This window comes from Emys orbicularis, chromosome 5 (assembly GCF_028017835.1).
Source record: "Emys orbicularis isolate rEmyOrb1 chromosome 5, rEmyOrb1.hap1, whole genome shotgun sequence".
NCBI lineage: Eukaryota > Metazoa > Chordata > Testudines > Emydidae > Emys > Emys orbicularis.
In genome coordinates, this window is record NC_088687.1 from 103592021 (window position 1) to 103601671 (window position 9651).

The 9651-nt window shown below is 38.2% G+C and overlaps 1 protein-coding gene across 1 annotated transcript in view; it reads right to left on the reverse strand.

Annotated features, from left to right (window-relative positions):
• The window catches only part of DTHD1 (death domain containing 1), a 39287-nt gene extending 36246 nt beyond the window's left edge, over positions 1-3041 (reverse strand). Inside the window, exon 1 of the mRNA XM_065405731.1 lies at positions 2759-3041. Coding sequence (XP_065261803.1) covers positions 2759-3041 — 283 coding nt within the window. The remainder of the gene's footprint in view (positions 1-2758) is intronic.
• Between the last annotated feature and the right edge of the window lie 6610 nt (positions 3042-9651).

Consider the following 9651-nt stretch of genomic DNA (forward strand, 5'->3'; position numbering starts at 1 on the left):
AGCGCCTATGGTCCCTACTTCATTATCTACACTAGCCATTTCCAGCCCACCAACACACCAGCAGCCAGAGGCACAACTGATTCCTGACCCAATGCCTCTGCAATATCTGCAACTGCAACTCAGCCAATATGTAAAGGTCAGGTATTCTGTCCATTTATAACAGAAAAAGTGATTTTATTTATATGTATTTTGATTTGTAATGTGTCTAGTCTTAGAGCTCTAAGCACTTCTACCAGATGTAAAAAAAAATCAGTTCATACTATAACTCACAACAATTAAAAATTAATACCAAGAAAAGGATTCTACACTGACTAAATTATCAGTTTTGAGGCACTCATTCTGAGAATATCCCAATGGTCATCTCAGGAACATGATATGCGAGGAGCTCAAGTGTGGTTTCAAGATGCCCTACTAGGGTAAACATTCTAATTGTTTCACCAATCCTTTGAGGTAAAACAGAATAAGAAAGGCAGTGGGGGATGTGCTCCATCCCTTCCACTCTTTGTCCAATACTTTCTCAACCGTCAGAGTAGACTCCAAAAAAAGCACCTGAAAAGCTAAGGTGTATTCCTCTCCCTCACCCACTTGTGAAAATTGCTGATAACATGCAATTAAATTAGGGGATTTTTTAAATTTAAATTCATCATAATCTCTCTCACGCATCAGATACATGTATATGGATGCATCTGGTGCCATATGTGTGGGAACCTACATTTTGGATCCTAAGTGTATGGAGAGAGGGATTCCAGAATGGATGGATAAAGAGGCTATGAGGAAGATCAGTTTCCAGTTGCATCTGAGATCCACTTGGCATAACAGAGAAGGGGAGCAGTAGCAGGACACAAACTCGCTTCAGGGGTTTAAGCAAACAGTTAATACTGCTTATATCACCTGACAAGGCTTGCAAAACCTATTGAGCAATCCTAAAACTATTTAAGTGACCAAACTGTTACCTAATACTATAAGTAGGATCCAGAGCGTAAGGCTATTACAAAAACATCACCATGGTTGCCCACAACAGCAGAAACTATTTGCCTGCATCTAAGTGGTTTCAATTTGTGTGTTATTCGCTAAATAAAGTTGCAGCCATTAAGCCATTTCACCTTAAATTTGTCTCATATTTTCCTTACAGCCTACACACGAGTTTATGTACAGTGAACATGCATATTAAGGCTTTAAAGCTGGCACTAGATACAGTAATACAAAATATTGCTACAGATGCCATGGATATTACATGTAAACTCCAGTTTGGAAAACCCCCATTACCTGAAATTTGGATCTGAAATTTGGAAATAAAAATGTAGATTTTTATTTGAAATTTTCAATTTTCCCCAATTCCATTTTTTTCATATCTTGAGCCATTCTGAAAACTGAGCTTTGCCTATCCTATGTACCTTTGCATTTCCTGACATGTATGTGTTTAAAAGCTGAACCATATCAATGCATAGTAATTTTAGACTATTCACCAACATTATATTAAAAGAGGGGGAGAAGGATAGCTCAGTGGTTTGAGCATTGGCCTGCTAAACCCAAAGTTGTGAGTTCAATCCTTGAGGGGGCCACCTAGGGATCTGGGGCAAAATCAGTACTTGGTTCTGCTAGTGAAGGCAGGGGGCTAGACTCAATGACCTTTCAGGGTCCCTTCCAGCTCTATGAGATAGGTCTCTCTCTCTCTCTACATGTACATATAAGAGCCTTTCCCCATGTTGTTACAATGTTAACCTTAAAATTTTCTTCTGTGCATTTTTTTTTAAAGCATGTGATCACTTTAAGGACTATGCTTTCCTTGTTTTTCTGACCTGAGATAACCCAGTTTCAGAATACAGTGGCAGTCTATGTTTAAGTGTCTCCTAACTTCTTAACTAACTCATTGTTTTATCTGAAAGAGAGAGACTATGTAAAAGAATCTTTTTGGAAAAAGAGAATCAGAGAGTTCTGAATGAATGAAAAGTAGCTAATACAGATCACATAGACATAGTTTGGTTTTCCCAATTGCAAGCAGGTCTTTTCTCACTAGAAAGCTCTTGTATGATCTTGGATATCTTACAAAATCCATAGAGCTACGATTCATAAGTACGGGCATAGCTGAAGATCTGAGTCAGGAAATTATATCTCTCAGTTTCTTAATCCTGGTGTGCTAAACTAGAATACTATTAAATGCAGAAATTGTATTTTTCTGCTATATTTTGCTAAATATTCTTGATGTGGTGGGATTTTGGGGAGATTTTTGGTTTGCAAAAGCATGCTATCCTTTGTTCAGGAAACTATTTTTAATGTGAATCCCACACTAAATCACATAATTGACCCATTAAATGTAAATTTGTGTAATTAAATACTATTAGCAGACTAGTTTAACAGTGCATTAAGAAGGGAAAAATCTAGAGTAATTTAGTTTCCTTAGGAAAGATTGGAGGAAGACTTTCTGGTTTGCTTGAGCTGTGCAGGACCAGAGGGCAGAAGAGCCAAGAATTGGCCCTTAGTTGTTTTTTTAATACAAATAATAATGCAAACCAATATAGATAAGGAAACTTTATATTAATTAAGTTAAATTCATTATTCTACATGGAAACCTTTTTTTAACTCACTGTCTCTTCAGAAAAATACACAGAGAAAAAAAAGTAAAATATATTCTACTGAAAGAACAAATATTGAAGTTCCAATGAATGTAAAATGTGACTTCACATGAGCGTCAGAGGGCAAAATTTGGCTTTTTACATATTAAATAAATTCTCTTTATGTTAAACTTATCTTTACTTGCCTTGACTTGAAACCAATTGCTTGTGTTTGTTCTGAAGAGTATTCAATAGCTGGCAGGTGTCTTGTAGGATCTCTGTATTGTGTTGTAGCTTTTGGCTGAGGGAACTGCTGAGCTCTTGCATGAGAAAGATTAATCTAGGCACATACTCCGCTGTAGCTTCATTATCTTGAAGGTCACTCTTTAGAAGTGTTTCTCTTATCATTAGGTTTAGATGCCAAATCTGTTCCAGTACTTGACTTGGTTTATCTGTACCAGCTGTTATCTTACATTCAGCTACTTCCATTTTTAAATATAGAAAATATTATTGTAACTTCTCACATTCAGAACACTTCCAAAATATGGTAGCTTCAGTTTGTAACTTAATCAGGGCATAAGAAAAATGTTGCATCCTAGTCCTACTGAAAAATCAAGTACCTAGCTCTGAAACTCTGAGCTTGATGTTGACTATTAAAAAGTTACTAGGTGACAAAAGGGAGTGGCTTTCCAGGAACTAAAAGGACTACTGTACAAAGAGATGTCAGTGTGTACCAAACTGATTTCAGAACATAAGTGTGGCAAGATTATATTACTGGAGTATACAGCAGTGGTGTGATTTTCAAGGGATCTGAGCATCTGCACTTCAATAAAAATTGTTCAATAAAATAAATAAAAAATAGTTCAGTAAAAATTATCAACATCTCTGAAGGTCAGACCATAAATTTCTGTTTGTGATTTTGCAGTGTAGAATGTGGATGGCATATCTCAATGAATGACTTGAAACTCTTGAGAACAAACTGGCATTAACTATTACAAAGAGTCCCTAGGCATGCCAGTTCATACATTTCAAGTGAATCCATTTAATTTATAATTGTGTTTTATCAGTTGGTGGGATGGGGTATGCTCTACACAGGCCCTGAATGCAGACCTGAGAGGTCAATTAAGTTATTTACTGAATCTGCAGGGAGAGCCAGGCTTAGCTGAACATGAATCCTAGCTGGGCAGGAGCAGGCTGGTTATTATAAAGAGAGGAAGTTTGTAGCAGAAGAGGGGTGTAGATAGATAAGGAGTCTGCAGTTACTCTCTGGGAACACGGAGGAGGAAACAGACATGGAAATCTGAGGATTCTGAGCCTGAGAGAAGGGTCATCTCAGAGAAGTTGTGGGGAAGAAAGGCTGGGTAGGAAGAAATCCAGGGAAACAGCAGCAAGGAGTAGGATTGTGCAAAGTTGCTGGGCTTGAGTGTAGAGACACTCAAAGTCCTGAGCCAAGAGGGTAAACAGACAGTGGGGCCCAGAGTTGGGGCTGAAGCCTGTTTTAAGGGCTTTAAACTGTTATGTGTGGAACTCTGCTATGCTGGAAGGGGAGGGCTACCTACACAGTGACCTAGCTAGAGGGACGGATCATGAAGAGAGAGTGAGGGATCATGTGTTAGTAACTGACAGAATGGGGTGCCAGATGGGGCAATAGCTAATCCCACACCCAGCCATGAGCAGGTGCTCCTGCAGGAAGTGAACCCTTTTACAGTTGGAGATATTGTAAAGATGTTCTGGGGTCTAAATAGCCACACATCTGGTAACGGTACTGAGTTTGAAATATATACTCAATGGCTAAAAAGATCTGCAAACACACTTTTTTCTAATGGTAGTGAACATGTAAGAAAAAACTGAAGTACTAACATCTAAAGCTTCATTTAAAACTGTAAAACCTGAGTAATAGTAGTGTGAAACACTACTGTGTCACTTTTATTTTAACTAATACCAAGCCATGAAGAGTCAACAATGTCTCTTCCACAGGGGAAAACTGTCCTTATGAGAACCTATGCAAGATGGTAGGAGAGCTGAGCAGTGCTGGTGACACTTGAGTCAACCTGCTGAAGCAGAGCAGCATGGCTGACGGTAGGTAATTCCGCTGTGGGGAGGAGGGAATATGCTGCTGCTCCTTCAAAGAAAAAGGCAGCCTATGCCTCTACTAATGTGTGCTACAGAAAATGGGTCCAGGTGGGTATGTTTTTAGGTGGCTAGCCTGAGCCTCTGCCCATGCCACCCTAGGTACAGTGCTGTTTTTAGCATGCTATCTCAAGGAGAGCTAGTGCAGGTAGTCTACCTCAGCTGGAAATCACACCTCCAGATCAAATGTAGATGTACCCTAGAGGTTCTAATCCAAAGTGTACTGAAGTCAATGAAAAGATTCCTGTTGACTTTGGCGGCTGAAATCCTGGCCTCACTGAAATCAATGGCAAAACGTCTATTGACTTAAATGGGGCCAGGACTTCACCCAATGAGTTTTAAATCCAGATCTAGCTGAACAGAAGTGGACAATACCCCTAAAACAGCAGATTGCTAGTTTTCAAAATCATGGAGTTGGCCACCACTGTAACCCTTGGTTCTCCCTTAACAGTAGATTAGAATCCTTCTATGATGTTGAAGGGGAAAGAGGGGCTCTAATCTCCATTAGCGCAGCATACGATAGTGCTGGGTTTGACCCATAATGTATACTGAAGACTTATCAAGTATGTCTTATGTAATCATTCTGTACAGTTTTCCTTATAGGGCCTGCTATTAATACAATTAACATAGCCCCAATTGGGTTTTTTTTAATACTATTTCAGTATAAAAGTGAAGGGAAATTTCACACAGGGGTATTGTGGGGATTAATTAGGTAATGTCAGCTCAGTACTTTGAGGATGTCAATCACTGCGTGAATGCTAAGAATTACTATTAAATGTGAAGTCTCCTTAATCAAATTGAAAGGATTGACTATAATGTAAAACTGAAAACAGCAGTGATACTACATTGAAAAGGAAAGCTAAAGAAATCAGAATAGTTTGCTTGATTAGGCTGACAAATGTGACACTAACATTCAGAAAGATGTAAGGAAGTCATTAACCCATTGGAAATTCTGATTATCCAGGGCTTAGTTAATAGCTGTACTTTCAATGAGAGGGATTTGGATAGGGAGAGCAAGAAACAGTTTCTATGATAGTCATACAATACTATGCAGATCAGTCATATTTTGTTAGACTAGAAGTGAATGATTTCCTCTTCCGAGACAAAATTTTAGGAGGTATAAGAAACAGGATGGGGAAGAATACAATGCTATTATGTAGATCAATGGTATGATGTCATCGGTGCTACTGGGCCAGATTCTCAAGGGTGGAAATCAATGTAGCTTCCTAGACTTCAATTGAGCAATGCCAGCTTACATCAGGTAAGGATCTGGGTCCATTGTGTTAACTTCTCCCAAATATGTTGCTTAATTAGTGGGTGTTCAAATATGATTGAAGAGAATAGCTGTTACTTTTTTATGTAAAAAGAATCAGGGGTGCTGGAACAAATTTTATAGAGGGGGTGTTGATGATAAAAACCATGTATTTGGTGTCTGTTATTAGTACTTTAAGCCAAGAGGTGCAGCAGCATCCCTATTTCTAGCATCGCTGAAAAGAATAGATAAATTTAAACTCAAATTCTCTTTCAAAACTTGTAAAATGAAGCATAGTTAATTAACCTGATACTAGAATCGTGTCTGATGTACAATAAACTACGTTGAATGTAGGAGATCTTATTAGAATCTGTGGTCTATCATATCCCTCAGAAATGACAGTTTTACATATACAAGTTCTTCCAGAAGGGGGAGGCTCTGAGATACCTAATGGTTATTGTCAAAGAATTATACACCCAACTCCTATTTGCATTAATGCATGCTACCTTCATGAATTCCCTATGCATATTTGGGAGAATACATAAGTTAACTTAGAAAACACATTTATCTAAAACCCATTCAATAATGCAAGGTGAAACAATTTGTTTTTTCAATATGTGGTTGGATGAATAAATTATACCTTGGAATTGAAAGTTATTTTGGCTCTCTCTGTAATCTTGAATACAATATGGAAATAAGGAGACCTTTGTGAAAATGTGACTTCATGGTACAAAAGTCCATAATCAGAAAGTTCTCTATAGGAATTCATCATTATATATTATAGGAACAGTTAAGGAAGTTACACACTTATTACTATGCTTTTTGTCCCTTAGAGCACCAGGAAATTACAACTTTCTTGTTGGACATCTGCATTTGAACACTTGATTGCTGTTGAGAAATATCTCATGCATGAAGATGAAGGAGCAATGTATTCAAATGTAAGTTGGCTTTCACAGCTTGTTTACAATGCAACAGTAGTTGCTATGCTAGAGCAATGTATATACAGGCTGTACGATGGGCTGTTTTAAAGAATTTGTTGTATTCAGGTATTTACGTAACACAAGCACAGTTTTAGTTTAAAAGGAAATAGCCTCATGCCCAATTAATTTCGGCAGATGATTTATAACTGTGACAGATTGTTCTTTGTGATATTGTACTTGTACCAGAATAATTCCTTGTTTGAAGAGATACAAATAATGAAGAAATACACATTTAAGACTTACAGGATGTTCTTATGGAGGGGAGAGATTTAAGATTTGTAAAACAATCTTGTACTGTACTAGCAAGGATTGGACTAGATGACTAAACACTTTGGGGCATGAACTTATTTAAATGTTTATATAGTGCCTAGCACCAAAGAGCCAAACTGGTTTTGGCTTTTAGGCGCTACCACAATATAAATATTACATGATGGTGTCGTAGGGCCAGACGCAGCCCTCTTAGTCTTGCTGAGTATTATCTTACTGCAAGAGTAGTCTGACTTTTATATGTGAGTAGTCCCTTACTCCTCAGATACTCCAAGTGAGTAATAGTTGCAAGATCTGACCCTTAGTAAGTCTTTTTCCTTCACAAGCAAGAGTGATAAAACTTAAATTCTCCCTCAGATTAACAGGAGTGAGAAGGAGACATGTAAAATTACAAAATTAGGGTAGAAAAGGAATTCACTTTAAATGGTTATTTGCTTCAAAACTATAGGAAGAAAAAGCTGGTTTCTGCATTGCTTAAGCCCCTGAAATGTTTTTCAGAGATCTAAATAACCATAGACATAGCAAACAGACACCTTAACACAGGGCCTATATATTATGTTAAAGAAATGATTTCATCACGGCAATATAAGGGACTAGCAAGGTCATATTTGAAATGTTCTGAGCAATTGTAGTCCAGTATTAAAATAAATATCACTGAAATGATTAAAACTGAAAAACAAGGAGGACAAAGTAGAGCATCTTAGTTACCCAAAAATATTACAGAAACTAGGTCTGTGATCTCTGGAGAAGTGGAGTTTAAGGGGAACTTTGAGATACAGCATACAACATTCTGAAGGAAATAACATTGATTAGACTATTTGAGATTGTCAGATACAAGAAAGGGGAAATGGTATCAATTTAATTTTAAAAACAGCCTAGTACTAAAGGAATGTAAAGAACTTCATGCATAGAACCTGCTCCTCAAATTAGAGAAATGTAAGTCTGGAAGGGATCTCGAGAGGTCATCAAGTCCAGCCCACTGTGCTGAGGCAGGACCAAGTAAATCTAGACCATCCCTGGCAGGTTTGTGTCCAACCAGTTTTTAACCTCCAATGCCTGATGATTTAAATAATGGTATAAAGAGTACACTTATAAAGTTTGAGGACGATACCAAGCTGGGAGGGGTTGCAAGTGCTTTGGAGGATAGGATTAACATTCAAAATGATCTGGACAAATGGTCTGAAGTAAATAGGATGAAAGTCAATAAGGACAAATGCAAAATATTCCATTTAGGAAGGAACAATCAGTTGCACACATACAAAATGGGAAATGACTGCCTAGGAAGGAGTACTGTGGAAAGGGATCTAGGGGTTAAAGTGAACCATAAGCTAAATATGAGTCAATAGTGTTGCAAAAAAATTGAACATCCTTCTGGGAAGTCTTAGCAGGAGTGCTGTAAGTAAGACACAAGAAGCAATTCTTTCACTCTACTCCAGGGGTTCTCAAACTGGGGGTCGGGACCCCTCAGGGGGTCGTGAGGTTATTACCTGGGGGGTCGCGAGCTGTCAGCCTCGACCCCAAACCCCACTTTGCCTCCAGCATTTATAATGGTGTTAAATATATAAAAAGTGTTTTTAATTTATTAGGGGGGTCACACTCGGAGGCTTGCTACATGAAAGGGGTCACCAGTACAAACGTTTGAGAACCACTGCTCTACTCCATGCTGATTAGGCCTCAACTGGAGTATTGTGTTCAGTTCTGGGCACCACATTTCAGGAAAGATGTGGACAAATTGGAGAGAGTCCAGAGAAGAGCAACAAAAATGATTAAAGGTCTAGAAAACATGACCTATGAGGGAAGATTGAAAAAATTGGGTTTGCTTAGTCTGGAAAATAGATGGAAAGGGGACATGATAAACAGTTTTCAAGTACATAAAAGGTTGTTACAAGGAGGAGGGAGAAAAAATGTTCTTCTTAACCTCTGAGGATAGGACAAAAAGCAATGGGCTTAAATTGCAGCAAGGAAGGTTTAGGTTGGACATTAGGAAAAACTTCCTAACTGTCAGGGTGGTTAGGCACCGGAATAAATTGCCTAGGGAGGTTGTGGAATTTCCATCATTGGAGATCTTTAAGAGCAAGTTAGACAAACACCTGTCACGAATGGTCTAGATAATACTCTTGCCATGAGTGCAGGGGACTGGACTAGATGACCTCTCCAGGTCCTTTCCAGTCCTATGATTCTATGATGCAGATTCCACAACTGTCCTTTGAGGATAGTTTAAAAATTCTGAAATACTTCAAAGTTAGACACCTCTTCCTAATATCTAACCTAAATCTCCCTGACTGCAGATTAAACCCATTACTACTTGTCCTACCTTCAGTGGATAAGGAGAATCATCCTCTTTGTAACACTCCTTAATATATTTGAAGACTGTTACCAGCACCTTCCTCAGTCTTCTTTTCTGAAGACTAAACATGCCCAGTTTTTTTAACCTTTCTTCACAGGTCAGGTTTTCTAAACCTCTTATAAT